At 39.9% G+C, this 21,208-nt stretch overlaps 1 protein-coding gene across 4 annotated transcripts in view; it reads right to left on the bottom strand.

Annotated features, from left to right (window-relative positions):
• The window catches only part of ATP13A3 (ATPase 13A3), a 90,023-nt gene that overhangs the window by 35,792 nt on the left and 33,023 nt on the right, over nt 1-21,208 (bottom strand). For 3 of the 4 annotated variants that reach the window (XM_058662097.1, XM_058662100.1, XM_058662098.1), the window contains 13 exons: nt 20,853-20,951; nt 18,832-19,005; nt 18,031-18,213; nt 17,746-17,816; nt 15,875-15,955; nt 14,658-14,727; nt 13,215-13,349; nt 12,811-12,883; nt 10,508-10,639; nt 9,023-9,202; nt 8,724-8,881; nt 7,176-7,364; nt 6,236-6,297 (listed from right to left, as the gene is read on the bottom strand). In XM_058662097.1, the coding sequence (XP_058518080.1) occupies nt 6,236-6,297; nt 7,176-7,364; nt 8,724-8,881; nt 9,023-9,202; nt 10,508-10,639; nt 12,811-12,883; nt 13,215-13,349; nt 14,658-14,727; nt 15,875-15,955; nt 17,746-17,816; nt 18,031-18,213; nt 18,832-19,005; nt 20,853-20,903 (1,559 nt within the window). In that variant the 5' untranslated portion in view covers nt 20,904-20,951. The remainder of the gene's footprint in view (nt 1-6,235; nt 6,298-7,175; nt 7,365-8,723; nt 8,882-9,022; nt 9,203-10,507; nt 10,640-12,810; nt 12,884-13,214; nt 13,350-14,657; nt 14,728-15,874; nt 15,956-17,745; nt 17,817-18,030; nt 18,214-18,831; nt 19,006-20,852; nt 20,952-21,208) is intronic. The other variant, XM_058662099.1, reaches the window with a different exon arrangement.

Raw genomic sequence — 21,208 nt, 5'->3', positions numbered from 1 at the left:
CAGGGAAGACAGCGTCCCACTCCAGTCCTGCTGAGTCACGTTTAAGTGTAGCCGCCAGGAGATGCAGCCAGACGATAAGGAAAGTTGGAGGGATCATCACTGGCAAAGGTCCTCACCAGCGGCAGAGGCAGACTGCAAGAGCCTGAGGTTTGGGTGAACTGGGTAGAGGCAGCAGTGGGTCAGAAGTCCCCGGAGCTCACCCTCCAGGGGCACGCACAAAGCCCTAGCATCCTTGGTGCTCATCTCCCCACCCCTTCCCCCCCCCCGGAGATTCCAGCATCTGAGGACACAGGGCAAGTGCCTTGAAACTGCCGAAATTGTGTCTTGGAGGTGACACACAGCGGTCCTGTGTGCTGAGGAGACACAGAGAAAGCACACTGAATACTCCCCTGTGCCATGCGGACAGGCACACAGTGGGGCTGTACGAACCCGTGCAACCGCGCACGCCTCTGGGCTGTGAGGACCCATGAATGCCTCTGGGCTGGGCGGACGCAAGCTAATGGGGGTGGGCGGACCCACGCAGGAGGCGTTTCCAGAGAGCACCTGGAACACTCCACACCCTACAGTCCCGTGAGTGGGAGACGCACCAGGAGGGCACTGCGGATCCGTGTGCAGGAGGGGTTCCCAGAGAGCACCTGGAACCTCCACGCCCTGCAGTCCCTGGCACTGGGGACACACCGAGAAAGCACCTAGAAACCTCCATGCCGTGAACCCACGCACAGGGGGCGCTCCCAGAGTGCACCTTCATTCCCGCACAGCCTGTGGTCGTGTACGTGTAGGGGACGAGCTGAGAGTGCGCCTTGAATCCGCTGTGCCTTGGAAGTGGTGTCCTGAGGTCCAGTGCACTGGAGACGCACCAAAAGTGCCTTGAAAACCCCCGCACCCTGCTATTCCACGCCTGCAGGCTCCAATCTCTGCAGGATAGTGCTTGAAGACCCCTCAGCACGCTGGTGCCTAGGTCTCTCAAAAAGAAACACTAACACAATGGGAAGAAATTCCAGAAAAAGTAATGATCCAGATGAGAGAGCCAGCACCCCACCAAAAAAGGATCAAAAGCCAGTATCTATTTCGGAAATGCGAGATGAAGACATGAAAGACAAGGAATTCAAAAAAATAATGTTAAAATCTGTCAGAGACAATGAGAAGAACTGGGAAGACTTCAAGGAATTCAAGAACCACATAGTCACAGAAATACAACAAATGAAAAGTAAAATCCTGACTTAGAGCACAAAATTGAGAGCCTAACCAACAGAATAAATACATCAGAAGAGAGGATCTCTGAAACAGAAGACACACAAAATGAAGATACCCAGCTCATTAAACAGCTGGAGACAAGTCTGAACAAAGCCAATAAGACCATACAAGAAATGAAAGACAACCTCAGAAAATCGAATATTAGGATTATTGGCCTTCCTGAAGGAGCAGAAAGAGAGTCATGAATGCAACGGGTGCTCGACGAAATTATACAGGAAAACTTCCAAAACACTTGGAACATGAACCCAGCCCAAATCCAGGACGGTTGGGGGACTCCCAGCAGATACGACCCAAAGAGATCTTCACCCAGACATATGGTGCTCAAGTTCCACTCCAACGAAGACAAAGAAAGAATCCTGAGACAAGAAAAAACAAACAAAAAAAACAAACCTAAAATAAATAAACAACAGAAAGTAGAACTTGAAATCTGACAGGAAAGAGCTGGCATGGATTGGCTCATGCCTCGCTGGGTGGGTCACAAAGATTAGTTACTCCTCACCATGGTGTTGAGGATTTTCCTGCACACACACCCCCCCCAAAAAAAAAAAAATGTTCTGCACCTAAAATGTTGACATATATCTTGTTAGAGTTACAAGCCAGTCTGGATTATCCTAAAATCTGCCAAGATCAGCAAAATTTTACTTCAACACAACAACTGGCTAAATACTAAGATGAAATGGACACGAAACAGCTGAATGGTGCCTTATGGCCATTTTAAGGTATAGAGCAGCCGGTCCTGTATATGAACTAAAATTGAAATGTCAATGAGCTAATCATAGGTGGTGGCTAGGACTTGTTTTCCTTCTTTTTTTTTTCTTTTTAATACACTGGTTACTCAAAACCATGTCAATTCCATAACATTGCAAATTGCTGTTGATGTTATATTGGGACTCTTAATTGACTGTGATGATATTCTGCCAGCTCAAACTTCAGACCAGAAAAGGTCTCCCCAAGAAACTATTCAACCCATCTGGACAATAAGTAGCTGGACTCTATGCTTGGTATATGTTTGCAATGAAAGAATCTTGATTGAATTTGAACTGTAATACTGCATCAAGGTGGAGGAATCCACTGGGGAGAGGGGAGGGGAAGGGGGGGGGATTCCCAGAGCCTATGAAACTGTCACATAATGCAAAATAATTAACAATAAAAAAAATAAATAAATAAACGTAAAGATAGCAAATAAATAAATAAATAAATAAAAATAAAAAAAAAACCGGATATTTGAATTCACAAAAAAAAAAAAAAAAAAAAAAAGAACGAAGCAGAGAAAAGATCACATACGGGGGGAAAACCAATCAGAATCACTGCTGACTTCTCTGAAGAGACCTTACAAGCAAGAGTCATTGTTGCTTTGCTAATCTCCTTCTTTGCCTGTCCCTCTAACTTTAATTCTTCACCCTTGATATTTGCATTTAAACCTAGTTTTTATTTGCATATGAATTCCATTTTACTTCTGGATTCTAAGGATGTATGTTTTCATAAACCCGGGAGATGTTCAACCTATTTCTCTTCCATTATGCTCTTTCCCTCATGCTTGGTTTTCTCTTTAGTTGGGTCCAAACCATATGTTGGGCAAGAAAGTTTATTTGGCTATTTCCACATCTGACCCCTTTCTTAAAAAAGAGAAACAGGCATGTTAATTTGACTAGGGTTCATATAATTTCAAATATATTTGAACAAAAGGGAGCACAGTAGCACACAAAAACCAACAGGTAAAGATCTATATGAAAAACACTAGGAAAGCTGGTACACAGCTAAGAACGAAAGGTACCATGCAGTACTGGAGATTAGTAAATTCAGTAGGTTATAAAAGTTGAAGACACACTAATTATTGAAAATAGCAAATAACAACCTCTCTCCAACTGTATAAACCAGTAAGTAAAAGCACAACTACAGTAATGAAGATCTTCCTCTCTGTCCCTCCTCCTCTCTGTATATCTGACTTTGTAATAAAAATAAATAAATCTTAAAAAAAAGCAAAAAACAAATCTATGTATCAAAATAAAACTACCTTTTAGTTTTGCTTTCTAAAAGCTTTTCAAGGTACTCTCATGTTTATTTATAAATTATGCATATAATGAAAATATAAAATATGTAAAAACCAAAACCACTTAGAATGTTACTAAGAAAAAAGAAAAGGGACAGAGTAAGGCTTTAACAATTTCTGAAGTATTTTAATCTTTTAAAGATGTCTGGGGCACAGAACAATAGCTTAATTGGCCAATCCTTCTCCTTCAAGTACTGGGAGCCCATATGGGCGTCAATACAAGTCCAGCTACTCCCCTTCCCATCCAGCACCCTGCTTGTGGCCTGGGAAAGCCGTGAAGGATGGCCCAAAGCCTAAGGATCCTGCACACAGGTGGGAGACCAGGAAGAAGCTCTTGGCTCCTGACTTTGAATTGGCTCAGCTCTAGATATAATGGCCATTTGAACAGTGAACCAGTGGACAGAAGATCTGTCTCTCCTCTTCTTTGTAAATCTGCCTTCCCAATAAAATAGTAAATCTCAAAAGGGGGGAAAAAAAAGATATCTGAAGCAAGTATGAATATGCTAAGATGTCGACTGTTTAATCTTGATGACAGGTACACAGTTGTTATGATAGTTGTTACTTTGTATGTGTTTGAATCTTGCATCTTGCATCTAGTCCCAACTAGAAGCCATTATGCTCAGTGAAACGAGTCAATCACAAAAAAACAAATACCATATATTCTCTCTCATATAAGGAAGCCAACATGGAAAGTGTAACTCCAACAGTCCAATCTATACTGGTTTTTTTTTTTTTTTTTTTTTTTGGTGATTGTCTGTCTGCTCTTTTGGCTGTATCTCATATGTTTTGATGTTTTTATGTCAGTTTGTTTGCTTCCAAATAATCTCTTTTCTCTAGTAGAATTCACCAAGTGCTCATGAAGTATATGATGGCATCATCTTTCCCAAAAGACTTCTGTGTTTCCTTTTAGTTAAGCATGTGTTGCTTATTCAGTGGCACATTATTTTAGCAGGGTGCTACAATTTGTTGTTGATGTTGTTGTTGTTGTGATCAATGTGGCTGTTATGAAATGATGTCAATCCGAAAAACAGTAATATTATCGGAACCCCAAACAGCCTTATCTCATGTAATAAGATACTGTGAAGTAACCAATGATATGAGGCAGATTGCTTATGATCTACATCAAAGAATTGTAAAACCTAATGTACTTGTAAGGCCCCATGATACTTGGAAATGGGGAGGGAGAGCAGAGAAATCTTACATCACCCTAGAAGGTATGAGGAAGATGGGAAATATAACCTATCAGGATCATAACTGGTAACTCATAGACAACAGACTCAAATTAGCATTAGACAATAGCAAAACTACAAAGGCATATGGAGGGAATCAGGAGCAATCCTAACAACCTCTTAACAGGAGGTCATATGCATAGAGCAGGGAGGGGACCCCAGAGTGGAGCAGGCGGACAGGAGGCTTGAATCCCTACCCTGAAGACTCCTAGATCCTCACCAAGGACTATCAGTATGAGCACCGAGGACTACATCCCTACTGCCAAGGAGACCATGGGGAAATGGAGTGCCTTCAGAGGCCAAGAACTCTGAGGTCATCCACCCCCATTTGGATCTACCACATGGGATGGAAGAAGCCCAAATCCTGCCTTGCAGGATCCAAGGTCATCGGAATGACAACCAGGAGCACTGAGCGGTCCACAGAAACAGAAGAACAGTAAACTTCCTTCGAAACTAGGGAGAGGAGCTTTCTCTGGTCCTTGCCTGCTTCCAATTTTGGGTCTCCACCCTCTCTTGCAATAACCATCAGGAACGCCCCAGAAACCCCTCAAAACAAACAAACAAACAAAACTAGGATAGAGAACAACAAGGAAAGCTTAGAAACAGACAGGAAACGGCCAGCGGGGATGCACTTATAACTCACTGGTGGGACACAAAGATTAGTTACTCCTCACTGGGGTATGAAAGATTTCTCTGCACACCCCTCCTAAACATGCTCACCTAAACTGTTGACATATATCCTGTTAGAATTATAGAGTTAGACCACCTGAAAAACAGCCAGGTTCAGCGAAAACATGCTTCAATGCTATAAACTGCTAAATACTAAAATTAAAATAGGCATGAGACAGCTGAATAACAATCTAAGCCATTTTAAGGTGTATAGAACATGGTTGAATATAAACCAAAATTGAAATGTCTATGAAGAAGTCACAGGTTGTGGTTGAGAACCTGCATTTTCCTATTAACATATTGGTTAATCAATACCATGTCAATTAATGCCACAATGTTGTAAATGGTTGGAAATATTATGTTGGGGCTTTTAATTGATAGGGATGATACTCTGCCGGCTCTACCTTCAGACCAGAGATGGTCTCACCAAGAAACCATTGAACTTACCAGGACAATAAGATGCTGGACTTTATGCTTGGTAAATACCTCCAATGAAAGAATGTCAACTGAATTTGAACTATGGAAATGCAACAAGGTGGAGCAATCCGCCGTGGGGGGGGGGGAGGAGGGTGTGGGGAGGGGCGGGAGGAATCCCAATGCATAAAAAATGTATCACATAATGCAATGTAATTAATTTAAAAAAATGAAATGCAATAAAAATATATGTTTAAAAAAAAAGAAAATCAAACAATCAGGGTGGACATTGGGTGCAGCAGCTTAAGTCACTGCTTGTGATGCCATCATCCCAAAAGAGAAGCCCTGCTTCAAGTGCCAGCTACCCTGCTTCCAATCCAGCTTCTTGCTAATACTCATCCTAGAAGGCAACACAGAACTGCTCAAGCGCCTGGGCCCCTGTCACTCATGGACAGTGGGAGACCTAATAAAGTCCTAAGTTTCTGCCTTCTGCCTGACCCATTCCCGATGAAGGAATCTGGCGAATGAACGAACAGATAAAAGATAACTTTGCCTTTCAAGCAAAATGCTAACTCCAAAATTTTCTTTAAAAAATCAATCATCTATGGTGCATATTTACCGTGTATTTTCCACTCGTTGAATCCCCCAAAGATCTAAACCATCTTCAGTGAGAGTTCCTGTCTGGAAAAAAAAAAAAAAAAAGGAATTCACATGCAGCAGATTAAGGATAATTCCTCAAAACAGAACAAGCCATTAAAACTATATGCCATGGACATACTAAAGAGTTCAGGAAAAACTGATACAACATAACAGTCAATCTATTAACCAACCTACTAAAGAGTGAGGGTTCAGGATGTAATAAGTCAAGGGGATCAAGTGAAATGACTTCAGAAGGAAACAATCAGCCAAATTTAGGTCGTATATGAACCAGCTTTAAATATTAAAAAAAAAAAAAAAAAAAAGATTGGGAACTGAGAAGCAATGAAAATCAAGTGTTACATATTATCAATGTGATTTCTATTTGTATTATGTGAAAAATACATATATTGTACAAGTTTGAGATATTCTTAAGATAGGCAGGAAAATCTAAAGTAGATATTAGATAAAGACAACTGATAAGTTTACAGTTTCATGGTAGTATTGCATTATGTAGGTGGGCTCAAAAACTTCACAGAAAAACTACGAGGTGAGTAAAGTCGAGAGCTTTTAAACTTACAGTCAACATCATTCGGCAAACGCTAACATACCTTAAGTCACAATAAAAGCACAGCAATTACTGATATATAGAGACTTCTAATACATAAGAACTATCTAGAAATACGCAAGATCATGTTCATTCTGGAGGTGAATTAGTCCACTGTAGATTTAAGTATATTCCAAAAGATTAAGAATTGAGGAAATACTAAATACATAAAAATGACATTTATTACAAAAAGAAGAGGAAAAGTTAGAGGTGCATTACCATATGCATACTAACAGGCAAAAAAACAGGAAAACAGATTCCAAATAGTTTAAAGCTACAAGTTAACTTTTGAGGATGATGATGAAATTGACCCAACCTTGTCAAAACAAACAAGATTCAGCTGTCCACAGATATTAATCCTTTGGGGACTGATACAGAAAATGCCAATTTTTTTCAATCTTCTCTGAGCATATACAATACCAGCAGTCATTGCAGCAGGAAGTGCAGGTGGCACAGTGATTGTAATAATATCAAGAGACTCAATAATTATTACCCCAACTTCTACCTAAAATGAACACAAAATGTCAAAACACAATATTAGATACTAAGTTGAATATTGACTCAGTAAAAATTTGAATTTTGTGTATCAGTATATATGCATACACATTTATTAACTGTGCCTAATTTTTTTCCTTCAGAGATTCCGCAAATTAGAAGTTCAATGAATTGTCAGCGGATCACAGACCAATAGCAACTATAAAGGAAAAGTCTCTCATTGTAAAAGCCTTGCATCCTTCACACAAAACACACATAACTCAGGTTCTACAAGCACTGTCAGAAAGTGGTTTATCCTGTAAGCACCACCCTGTGAGTCTCTCCAGGGAACAGGAAACTAAGGGGCCAGCACTGTGATGTGGTGAGTGAAACCACGACCTGCAATGCTGGTATCCTGTGCGTCTCAGCTGCTCCATTCCTCATCAGCTCCCCACTAATGTACATGGGAAAGCAGCAGAGAATGGCACAGGTGCTTAGGCTCCTATACCCACGTGGAGAACTAGATGTTGTGGGATCCTGGCTTCAGCTTGACACAGTCCCAGCTGTTGTGGCCATGTGGGGAATAAACAATTAGGTAGAAGTTCTCTTTTTCAAATAAATAAATGGTAAAGAATAAGTTAAAAAAAAAAAAAAAAAGAGTAAGTTAGCAGGGCCTTTAAAAGTAAAACAATTTTTTAAATCTCTATTTTTATGTGAAGGGCAAATTTAAAGACAGAAGGGGAGAGAGAGAGAGAGACAGAGAGAGACAGAGAAACAGAGAGAGAGAGGTTTCATCCACTAGTTCACTCAAGTGGCCACAATGGCTGGAGCAGAGCTGATCCAAAGCCAGGAGTCAGGAGCTTCAATGGAAGTTCTTCTCCTGGAATATTTTTTTTACAGATTTATTTTTATTGGAAAGCCAGATATACAGAGAGGAGGAGAGACAGAGAGGAAGACCTTCCATCCAATGATTCACTCCCCAAGTGACCACAACAGCCAGTGCTGCGCCGATCCGAAGCCAGGAGTCAGGAACCTCCTTCAGGTCTCCCACGCGGGTGCAGGGTCCCAAGGCTTTGGGCTGTCCTGGACTGCTTTCCCAGGCCACAAGCAAGGAGCTGGATGGGAAGTGGGGCTGCCGAGATTAGAACTGGCGCCAATAAGAGATCCTGGCATGTTCAAGGTAGACTTTGGCTGCTAGGCCACCGCACCGGGCCCCTTCTTTCTTCTCAGCTGATACTATAACTTTCAAAAAGCTGTATGACACTAGTAACTAAACTAACTAAGATCAGATTAGCTTAAACATTCTAGGTTCTCCCAATCTCACCAGCCCCTGAAAACCCTCAATAGCCACTTACAATGATTAAGAATCAAAGCCAACAGAGATAAATACCTCATTTAGAACACTATTGATAATAGTGTAGATGAATCCAATGCCTGCCACTGCCACAAGACACAGAAGGAACAAGTATGCATCTCTGTAGAGTTTGAAATCAGTTGGTTTGGGATACAATATGGAACGGACAAGTTGTCCTTTGGAAGTACTAAATCCTTGCAAAAAATTAAGAGGAAAAGAAGTCACATTTTTATAAGGAAATGAAAACTACTTCTCAAGTAACATTCTTTTCTTAAAACATTCAGCAGGTATCATATGCTAAAACCTGTAAGACAAGTTTAAACATCTTCTTCTACCTGTTCTAACTACTATGGCTTTGACAAGTTCTCCAGTATAGAAACGAGTCTGAATGACAGTGGTCCCACAAAACAAAGTGTGTCGTTTATGTGTTTCAGGGCTATATAACTCCTCTCCGGTTCCTTTAACATCCACTGAAGGATTTGGCAAATTAGTCTTTGTCACTGGAACACTTTCTCCTAGAAAGAAGGGGAAAATCCATTAAAACATCAATGTAAGAAAGCACAGAAATCATTATCAAACACCTCAAATATCTTGTTATTAAATATCCTAAATGTTGCTATGCTATTTACAATACAATAAAGAGCTATAGACAAGAATCACATAACTTAATCAAATAGCTTATTGTCTGCCAATTTCCCCACCTAATACTGTTGACTCTTAACAGTAATTTCAAAAAGTGGTTTACAACTAAAATGTACATATCTCAAAATTGTGTTGTCAGACAACTGCTATCTATTTCTATTACCTCATTTTTTTGCTCTCAACTACTAGAATGGAAAAGTTACCACAAAGAAGTATGAAGACGTACTACCCTTACACACATATACACACATACGCACACTCCCCATTTCTCTTCTTTCATGGAACAGAAAAGGTTTCTAGGCAAGGGAGAGAAGAGAAGAATGCATAGTGTGGGAATCCTTTCAAACAATCAAATAGCAAAATTCTCTTTAAAATATTCAAGGTGGGCATTGTGGCACAACAGGTTAAGTTGTCACTTAAGATACACACACATCCCAGTTCAGACTGCTAGTTCATATCCCAACTACTCCATTTCTAATCCAGCTTCCTGTTAATGCACCTAGAGAAGCAACAAATGATGGCCAGAGTTCTCGGGAACTTGCGTATACATGGGAGAACCTCCCCCACCCCAAACTGAAGTTTCCGATTCCTGACTTCCACCTGGCCCACAATGGGCTATTGCAAACATCTGGTAAGACGATCAGTGGATGAAGAGTTCTGTGTGTGCGGGTGTGTGTCCCTCCATCACTCTGCCTTTCAAATGAATCTTTTAACAGGATTTCAAAAAGAGTGAATTCTCTGTAGCATTCATACTTCGTGCTTGAGAGGCAAGTGTACAGAAATTTTCTGTGTATTTGTTTTAAGATAAGACTCAACAATTTCAAGATGCACTATGTGGGAATCTTTTTCTTGCTAGACTGATAACAAACCACACAATTTTAAAAAGATATAAAAAGATATAAAGCTCTCCTTCCAGATTGTGAATTTCCAAAGGGAAGCAAGGTAAAAGTTTGAAATCTTAAGTAACTCGTGCTTTCTTACACAAGTAGGGAAGCAAGGAGCTTCACAACCAATGGATTTCTTTCCTCCTCCCTAACTACAACCATGGCCTCAAACAGTGAGCAGAGGCACGCTGAGAGATACAGCCAACAGCATAGGGATTTACTTAGTACCATGTTGAAGCATAATGCAGAATCTGATTCATTCAGAATAAAATAAATTCATTCAGTTTCATTTACCTGTTAACATGCTTTCATTCACAATGCAGGTACCACTTATAAGCACTGCATCACAAGGCATAACTGTCCCATTTAATGGAATGACCATGACATCTCCTGGCACAAGGTCTGTGGAAAAGATCTCTTCTATTTCTAAGTTTGAAAAAAAAGGGGAAATTTGTAACTTGGGAAAAAAAAAAAAAGCAATGATCTACCCAACACTCACCTAAACTGAGCAAATTAATCATCACTAAAACCTGTCCAATGTCTTAAGTATTTTTCAAACTTCCCTCATTTCTGCCCCAAAACGTCTCTCTAAACCAGTTTGAACACAAAAGTCAGAACACTTTTTTTCTAAAAAAGCAAATATTTTCATACCACCACCCTGCTTAAAAGCTATCAAGCATCCCACAGCCTTCAGATTGAACCCAACTTCCCCAGCATTGCTCAGAAACTTGTCCATTACTTGGTGTTACATATGGCCCACTGAATTTCTTTCAGTTCTGATCATGAGCACACAATCTCCAAGTTAAAGACCTTTAGGCATTTGGACTCCTTTCTGTCTTTTACCTTCACATTACCAACTTTCTCATTACTTACAAAAAATTATCTCATTTTATCTGAAAGCCAGAGACAGCCTAGCTATTGGTGCACTCTCCAAATGGCAGCAACATCTAGGGTTGGGGCAAGCTGAAGCCAGGATCCAGGATCCAGGATCCAGGATCCAGGAGCCAGGAACTCATCCCAAGTCTCCTACCTGGGTGTCAGGAGCCCATCTACTTGCATCACCTATTATCTCCCAGGGTACACATTAGCAAGAATGGTACTAGATACAGAGCTGGGAATGGAAACCAAGCATTCCAAATGGGGTAAGTGTATCAAAAGTACTGTCTTAACCACTGACCAAATGCATATCCTCATCTATCTTTACCAAATTCAAACAATGCCCACTTAAAATCATTTCATCAGGAACACTGTGAATAGCAGTTAAACCACCAACTGCTATGCTAGCATCCATATGGGTGCTGGTTCAAGTCCTGGCTGTTCCACTTCATATCCCTGCTCATGTGCCCAAGAAAACAGATGGCCTAAGTACTTAGATCACTGCTGCCCACATAGGAAATCTGGCTCTTGCCTTTGGCCTGGCCCAGTCTGGTCACTGTGATTTCTGATGAGTGAACCAGCAATGGAAGACTGATCTATCCATATAGAACTCTTCCAAATTAATAAATCTTACCAAAAAAAAAAATCAAAGAAGGTATTCCTGACGGCTTCTACAGTGGTGGAGCAGTTTATTTAAGCTGTTACTCAGAATACCTACATCCCTTTTTAGAGCACTGGTTCAAGTCCCACTTACTCCACTTCAGATCCAGTTTTCTGCAAATGCGGTTGGGAAGGCATTTTCTGAAAATGCCCCCAGTAACTGGGCCCCAGCCACTCAAGTGGGAGACCAAGATGAGATTTCTGGTTTTTCGTTTCAGCCAGGTCTATACTTACTGGGTGTTGCAGGCATTTAGGGAGTGAATAAAGGTCTGTTTCTCCCTCTGCCTTTCAAAAAAAACACAGCCAGTCCTGACATTTGCCAGTTAATGTGCTCTCCCTATCTCTCTAATATGTAAGCCATTTGATCTTTATCATGGCATATGTCACCCTTTTGTTGCTACAAATCATCACCTGTAACTGAAACAAAATTAGGTCAACAGAGCCTGGCATAGTAACTGCCACACTGCACAAAAACACAATTTTACAAAACTGAAAGAACTTCAAAGAAACTCAGGAATCCAAACACATTTTTAGTTTTCAAAACAGTGAGTGTGGGCCCATTCCGAAAGCCTAGTGGCTAAAGTCCTCGCCATGCATCTGCTGGGATCCTGTATGAGCGCAGATTCTAATCCCAGCTGCTCCGTTTCTCATCCAGCTCCCTGCTTGTGGCCTGGGAAAGCAATGTTGATGGCCAAAGCCTTGGGACCCTGCACCTGCACAGAGACCCAGAAGAAGCTCCTGCCTTCTGGCTTCTGACTGGCTCAGCTCCAGCCGTTGTGGCCACCTGGGAAGTGAATCAGCAGATGGAGGATCTTCTTTCTTTCTTTCTTTCTTTCTTTCTTTCTTTCTTTCTTTCTCTTTCTCTCTCTCTTTCTCTCTCTCTCTCTCTTTCTTCCTTTCTGTCTCTCTCCCTCTCCCCTCATCTCTCTATAAATCTGACTTCCCAATAAAAATCAGTCTTTAAAAACAATCATGAGTGTGTAACACACTGGGACTTCATATTAGTGCTTAATGAGTGTCTTTTGTGACTTATTTTTCCAACAGACACCTGAGGGACTTACCTTCGTTCACTCTACAAACTGAAACCCTTACAGTACTATGAGCTGCCACCATGTCATGCAACATCACATATTGCTGAAAGAGGAAAAAAAAATTTAACTCACCTCAACACACTGAAAAAGCAATTATCTTCAAGATACTAAAAATTAGTTAATATGGTGCAAGCCTACTACTCTGCCTTTACAAGACACTTAAGCAGGCCCCGATGGCCTCCACTCCGTGAAGTGGTAGCCTAAAATCCACCTGCCACCTCCAACATCAACAAGACAAAGGGAGACACGAGTCTATGTTCACACGTCCAAACCAACAATCCCATGGAACGCTTACACTGTACCAAGCACTATTCTGAACACCTTATGTTACTACAAAACACAGGTTATGGAATGTGGAATAAGTTTGGACTCACCTTTCTGATGGAATAGAGCGAGCTTACAACTGAGACTACGGACATAACCACGATGGCTAGGGCATAGTAATAGTATTCATCAGTACTCCACAGAATAACACTGAACAGCTGGAAAATGTAAAATGGGTTGAGAACCTAAAAAGCAAAAATTTTAAATCAAACTGAATGAAAGTTAGAACCATACAGCTCCTCCATCTTTCATTTGAGAAGCAATCTACAAGATAACCTTCTTAGCAACTGAGTGGTCAGTTTCCTAGCACCCAAGGGAAGAAGGCAGTATGTGAGCAACGTCACAGCTCTGGTCCCATTCAGAGGGATTTTCAAAGGTCAAAAATAGATACTAATGGGACAAGGTTAGAAATAATCATTCGGGCCCGGCACAATAGTGTAGTGGTTAAAGTCCTCCCCTTGCACGCACCAGGATCCCATATAGGCGCCGGTTCTAATCCAGGCGGCCCTGCTTCCCACCCAGCTCCCTGCTTGTGGTCTGGAAAAGCAGTTGAGGACGGCCCAAAGCCTTGGGACCCTGCACCACATGGGAGACCCGGAAGAGCGCCTGGCTTCAGATTAGCTCAGCTCCAGACGTTGCAGTCACTTGGGGAGTGAACCATCGGACGGAAAATCTTCCTCTCTGTCTCTCCTCCTCTGTATATCCGCCTTTGCAATAAAAATAAATAAATAAATAAAAGAAATCAATCATTCCCATTCCTAATCATTACATTACATTATGCCATGTTTCTAAACAACATTACATAGCTGTTCTCTGGAACAAAAGGAAAACAATCTCATTTATTAATTTTGGACTTTTATTAGCCAAAGCTGGAATGAACATTTGTGAGGCTATTCCTGCTAAATAGTGGCTCTTACTGCCTCCTTTACAAGCCCAGAATCCTTTACACTCACATCCCTGGCAACAGTTAAAAATTTAGACAAAAATCAAAAGATAATCTCTGCCCAAAAGTCTTTCTCTGCCATTAGCTTTAAAATGAAATAAGCCGGGCCTGGCGGCGTGGCCTAGCAGCTAAAGTCCTCGCCTTGAACGCCCCGGGATCCCATATGGGCGCCGGTTCTAATCCCGGCAGCCACTTTCCATCCAGCTCCTTGCTTGTGGCCTGGGAAAGCAGTCGAGGATGGCCCAATGAATTGGGACACTGCACCCGCGTGGGAGACCCGGAAGAGGTTCCTGGTTCCCGGCATCGGTTGGCGCGCACCGGCCGTTGCAGCTCACTTGGGGAGTGAATCATCAGACGGAAGATCTTCCTCTCTGTCTCTCCTCCTCTCTGTATATCTGACTTTGTAATAAAAATAAATCTTTAAAAAAAAAAAAAGAAAGAAGCCAGATAAGTCACCAAATTTAAAAAAAAAAAAGATACTGTATTACTTAAAATGACTGCTTCCAAACTGACAAATCTACCAAACACTGAGTTGTATTGCTAGTCTTACCTCTTTAATTAGAAGTTTAAAAACAGAAGGCACTTTCACAGTAATTTCATTTACTCCATAAAGCGATTTTCTGAAACAGGAAAATAAAATAAGGGTACATTATATTCTATTAGTTTAATTTAGGAAAAGCAATACATTAGCTAAGGTTCAAACCAGAGCACTCCACAGTATTTCCTAGAGCTTGTCTTTTGTAATTCAAATTCTTTAGCTAGAGCACTTAAATCAAAGAAGTCAGAAATAGTATAAATAACTAAGCTTCTGATATTTTGTTTCATTGTCTCACACACGTACTTATGACAAGTATCTTTCTTATAATTAATTTTTTCAAGAGAACGAATAATTCTGTGACAAGTACCTTTCCCATAATTAATTTTTATAAGACTAAAAATTCTAAAGATTTGCTTTTCTAATTAATGCATTATCTATACTACTTTTCTAGCAAGATTATTTCAAAACATTATATACAGGACTTTTAGAAAAACAAGCTTCTAAAAAACAGCTTAAATCCTTCTACTTAATTCCATATGCCACAAAAGTGCATTTCTCTAGGATACAGTAATTGGTTCCTTCATTTTATGAAGTTTGAATGAGTAAATTTTTTATTTTCTAATCCTTGAAAGAACATGCTATCCAAGTATTAAGAAAATTTATGATTTTTAAGTGCCATCTATTTATTCATTGCCATTTATTTTTAAATTATGCAATATCCTGGTTTCTTTTTATACTTTAACACAGAACAACTCTGCATAAAGATCATCTACCAGTTTACAAATTTCCACTGCAGTAAATCTGGGCTCGTGCATACAATTCCAAGTAACATATTTCAGAAAACCTAAGATGCTGTCAATTGTCAAGATATACCATTACTTTGTATATACAACCAAGAAAAACACAAAATCTATCAAGTAAAGGATAACATTACCAACTATGACACATCAAATTTCACAGATGCTAGAACAGAGGAAAATTTGTACCTCAGAATCGATGGAATATACTAACTTTAGGAATAGCAACTTGAACATATTAGTTATAACATTTGTATGACTCCTAAACTGAGGCAGTCTTATTCAAATATCACTATGTACTCAACTCCTGTATCTAATAAAATATTAAAAACATCTCTTAGTATGTACAAGCAGGATAAAGGGTGGACTACACATGTACTACCAAATTCAGGGATTCAAGATTAGATCTGACTATAGTTGGATAAAAATTACCTGTAGGCATGCATCCCCTTTGTCAGTCCTGCACTATGCTTTTCATAAATTGACGTACAAGAAACACCTTCATCCAGTCCCCTAAATAAATCCAAAGTTTTTACTTTAAACAAAGTTTTAAATATCCAAACTTCTTAACGCCTCATTTTTTCTATATTCCTGATTTAAATTAACTTAAAGTGTGATTTCCTTACAAATTTTTAGAAACTCTTAACAAAAACTGATTATGAGTGAAAACTTTAAGATCTTAAATTCTTAATATAAACAATGAAAGGTTTCAAACATGACAACTTTTAAGTTTTCAACGTATTTATCACATGACAAACGCCTCCAAACGTTTTAATTTCTATAATAACATCACTATTCGTTAAGGTTGGGCCAAAGCTGTAATAATTAAACAAAAGCTAAGCTTAAAGCATAACCAACCGACTAAGCAATTCCAACTAAAGATAAAGAAGCTTCATCCACAGCCCTAACCTAAGAAATCTTCTTCATTTTCTTCCATCTCCACAAATCCCCCCAATCCAAATCCTTCCCTAAACTAACACATCCCTAGACTGGAAGTACAGAATTTATGAATCACAAACAGTATCTCTGATCTGCAAATCCTAGCTAATCCTCAACTAACATACCTAGTTTTCCAGAAAAAATGTCTCAATTGTGCTCTCTGTAACTGAATACTTGTCATATTTTCTCCAAAACAAGGGTGGAGAATGTCCAACCCATGGGCCATATTAAAGCCTTCAAAATCATGACATCTGGCCTCACCAAGATAGCCACAGGCGGGACTCATTTCAGAAGACTTACAGCAGCTAAGTTTAAAAGTGATAATTTCGTTTGGCTTATAACGATACTAAATACCAAAATGACCCTTAAAGGAAAAAAGGTCCCCCAGTCCTACAGCCTGTAATCTACGGCCAAGAGAACCTTACACGTGATTCCTATCTTCCCCCACTTTTTTCAGATGGGAAACTGTCATCCCGGGGCTAAGTCTCATTTGCCTTTGTGGTTGGCAAGAGCCACATGGCAAACAGGTTTGACATTTTTTCCCAATGAGGTTGATGACATCTCCAGAAGTTAGCAGGGACCAGTAATGAAGTTGCAATTTTACTTCTCTATTTTGACAAAAAGGCGGCTCCTTGGCAGTTTTCCTCAAGGTAAGGCTTCTCGACCTGCAATGGTCTTTAACGCCAGCCACTGGGAAACACCCTGCACCCTTTCAGATTTCCCCAATTCTTTACTTCACCGAAGGAAAAATCCACAGAAATATTTTAAATGTTCATAACAGATTCTTGTTTTTACTGATAGAATCAATAATTCCTTTGGCATTCTAAAGCAATGATATTTAAAGCTTATAATAATCACTTCAACATTGACAATAAAAATAGAATCTTAATGAACTTGATCTCTCCACAAAAAACACAGGGATTATTCCAATGTGTCCTACTCAGAGAACTGACACATCTCACAATGCCCCATTCTTCACCCACACATTTACAAATAAAGTTTCCTTTACCTCATTCCTCAACTGCAGCTATGAGGGAAACTACTGGCATACCAAGGGGTCAGGGTCCTAGGCTAGCTGTACACCAGGAGGCTCACTTAAGAACTCACTAGGAGGTAAAAGCAACAAGGCAGGCTCGGCAGGTTTGGTATCTCACTGCTTCTAACTTTCACATAAAGTTGGCAATGAGACAGGATGATTTATTTCAAAGTGGTTAATGAGTCTTCAAATAGCACTAGGGAGAGTTCATGAATAAAATGTATGCAACAAAATGCCTGTACTTGTATGTAATTACAGCAAAATCTTTTCTACCTAAAACATTTTTCAGGATATCCATAATATAACCCAAAAAAATAAAGATACTTACTTTAAGAAATCAAAATTGTGAATGGCATCATTCCAGATATATTTTACACTATGGTGGGTGAAATAACGAATCTGTAGAATATACACAAATGTTACATCAAAAATCACATCATCAAGTGTTTTATCACATAATCTGCTGTGTTATAAACAGCGATACAAATTTTAAGTGCACAGACATTTATCTCAAGCAATAACTGCAAACACAAAGTTACAGGCTGTATACGGTAACAAAAATGCAATCATTCTGGTTTTTCAGGAAACTTATATACTAATAAGATCACAATACCTGTTGAGATTGAGTCTGGGAATATTTAGTCATCTCCTGCCTATTCTCTTCAGTCAAATTCTCAGTTAGATGAACTGCATGGCCATTGGAAAACTTATTAACTGTAGATTTTGGACTCAAAAATGGGGGAGCTTCCAAAGGAAGAAAGCGAATTTTTGCACAAAACCACATTTGGAATTCATCCTTAGGAAAGAAAAAGGGAGAAAAGTAAAGTCAGTTACGTATGTTGTATAACTGCCTGTGTTTTCTACAAGATTTTCATCCTTCACATATTATTTCCTCATCTTTGACAAGGCACAACCTCTTACTCAGGAAATGCTAAACCACAGCATGAATATTTCATCAGCTAAAACAACAGCTGCTTTCCATGGCTCACCAATTTTATGATCATACTTCCCTGATACAATGACCAGTATTCCATAAAATATCCTAAGTGATTCCTTAATTTACCAATTTACATACTGACACAGGACAGTAAAAGCTTTTTCAAATGCTTTCAATTAGAATTAAAAAAAAAAATAAGCTTGATGCAGCGGTATCACACAGCAGACAGCTGGTCTGCCAGTGACACATGAGCCACTGTGCTGCTGCACCAGTTCTGACAGACAGTGACACCTCCCAGGGCATCAAGAGCTGTAAACGGAAGGTGTGGGATAGGATCACCTTCGGGATCTTCAGACAGTTTGGAACCACTGCAGTGAGCATTGCTCATTATACCCGGGTCATGCGTATAGCGCTCCTTTGGACACAGTGTGCACACAGGCACTGCTCCTTCTGTAACCAGAAGACACGTGCACTCACAGTAGTCCTCAGCAGCACCACTTCACAGTCTTTAATTGCAGCTCTAACACAGGTCGCCTTCACCCGCCACTCGGGCATCCAATAGAGGAGGAGGAGGAGGAACCCGCCAGTACAAATCACTCCTAAAGAAACCACAGCCAGCTTCCAGCGGCTCACATTGTAACCATAAATCTCCTGCACAGGACACAGTGATCATGCGATTAATTATCAAGCAATAAAGTTCTAGGTAAACTCTACAATCTTTTTCAGACAGCTTCCAAAGTTCTCTCATGTAAAACCTAAGTACTTTCCTATTCCGTAATTTACTCCTCAATTTTTCTTCTGACAAATTCATTGTCAAAGTTATGCTTTTAAGCAGTTAAATTTACTGATATTGAGGCGGCACCATGCAGACTAATCCTCAACCTGCAGTGCCAGCATCCCATGTGGGCACCGGTTCAAGTCCAAACTGCTCCACTTCCCTTCCAGCTCCGTGAGGATGGCCTGGGAAGCCAGCAGAGGATGGTCCAAGGTTTTAGGCCCCTGTGCCCACACAGGAGACCTAGAAAAAGCTCCTGACTATTGGCTTCAAACCAGCGCAGTTCTGGCCATTGAGGCCTTTTGGGAAGTGAACCAGCAGAAGATCACACTGTCCTCCCTTTCTCTCAATTCCTGCATTTCAAGATAAATAAAAGACATTAATTAAAAATTTTAAAGATGTGTCAACATTTACACTTCCGGTTTTACATTTGATATTGTCATTAATACATTCTCCTCCACTGATCTAGTATATTCACATTTAATGTATTTTCCTAAAATTAAAGAAAAGCTTTAAGTTTTATTTTCATTTTATTTGCTAGGCAGACACAGGGAGAGAGTCAGAGAAGAGCTCTCCAATTTTCTGGTTCACTCCTAAACTGCCTGCTGAGTCTTGGCCAGGACAAAGCCAAGAGTGAGGCACTGCCTCTGGGCCTCCCACACGCGTGGGGGGGCAGCAAACTCCTGCAGCCAGCATCTGCTGCCTTTCAGATGTGTCGCAGCAGAGGGTGGACAGGACGGCAGAGCAGGACTCCAGCCAAGGTGCTGTGACGCGGGGGTCAACTCCCCAGGCAGCATCCTAACCACTTAGGCCAAATACCTATCTCGTAACGGTTTTGTCATTTTCACATACGTTTTTAATTCTTTTGGAATTTATCTTGTGAGGTTATATCATTTTAAAATTGTTTATCTTAGAATAATTTTAATTTGTAAAAAATATATAAAAGTATCAGAATTCCTTGATCAATCACCCCAAATGGTAACATCTTCTTGATATGTCCATCAAAAACTAAAAGATTAATACCGCTGCACTTCCAGCAACTAAACTCAGTCTTGGCATTTCATCTGGTTTTCCACTGTTAACATCTATCTCATCTAGGGGACAATCTGGACTATCACACCAAATTTGGATAGAATGGGTTTTTAAACAGTATTTTTTTCAAGTGCTTACTAATTGTTTTAATACTACTATGACTGTTAATTGGATCTCTGATCTAAATTATTTCAAATATTTCAATTACATCCCCCCCACCAACCAATAACGGTTTCCAGACTCAGCAAGTAAAAAATGTAGAAAGCTAGTTAAATTTAAATTTCAAATAAACAATAATTCTTTTGTTTACCCGACAACATTTGCAACATATATTAAAAACCTTTCCCTTCTTTATCTGAAACTCATATTTATAACAGGATATCTTCACCTTTTACCTGAGATATCTGTTTATGCCCCCTACAAATCTTTTATAAACATTAGCTAATGTTAACTTCTTAAATCACCAAATGCAAAAATATACGTCTTGGGTCTTAGGAGTTTGCAGGTAAGAAAAGAGTTAATTACACTAAAACCAACAAATAGGTATTACATACTACAACTGAGAAACGGGATAAGGAAGATTAAGTGCACTGAAGAGCTGTGGTGGTGGTAATGATTAACTGTATTTTTCTATTTCCTAGAATAAGTTGTGGAGATAAAACGATATTTCACAATTACAAAACCGGGTTACCATTTCCTCTTCCTGACCCTGGTTGATAGTCTTCCTTTCTTCTTTGTCCATATCTACAAGGATTGGGAAAATCTTGTGCTTCCAAACACGTCAAGACAACTAGGGCAGAAAAAGGGCAAGCGTTAATGATTTATTTTACATCTCAGTGGACTAAGTAACCTTATCACATCAATTCTTTATGATACCACCAAACTGACATTTTAAAGTATTTTGTTTTTTTAAAAAAATATTTATTTTGTTTTTATTTGAAAGGCAGAAGTTACACAGAGTAAAGGACAGAGGGATCCAAATGCTAGCTCATTCCCCAATGGCTGCAACAACGGCAGAGGCAAGCTGGTCCTGAGCCAGCAGATCGG

The sequence above is a fragment of the Ochotona princeps genome, chromosome 3 (genome assembly GCF_030435755.1).
Source record: "Ochotona princeps isolate mOchPri1 chromosome 3, mOchPri1.hap1, whole genome shotgun sequence".
In the NCBI taxonomy this organism is placed as follows: domain Eukaryota; kingdom Metazoa; phylum Chordata; class Mammalia; order Lagomorpha; family Ochotonidae; genus Ochotona; species Ochotona princeps.
This window is presented reverse-complemented; position numbering and strand designations above follow the sequence as displayed.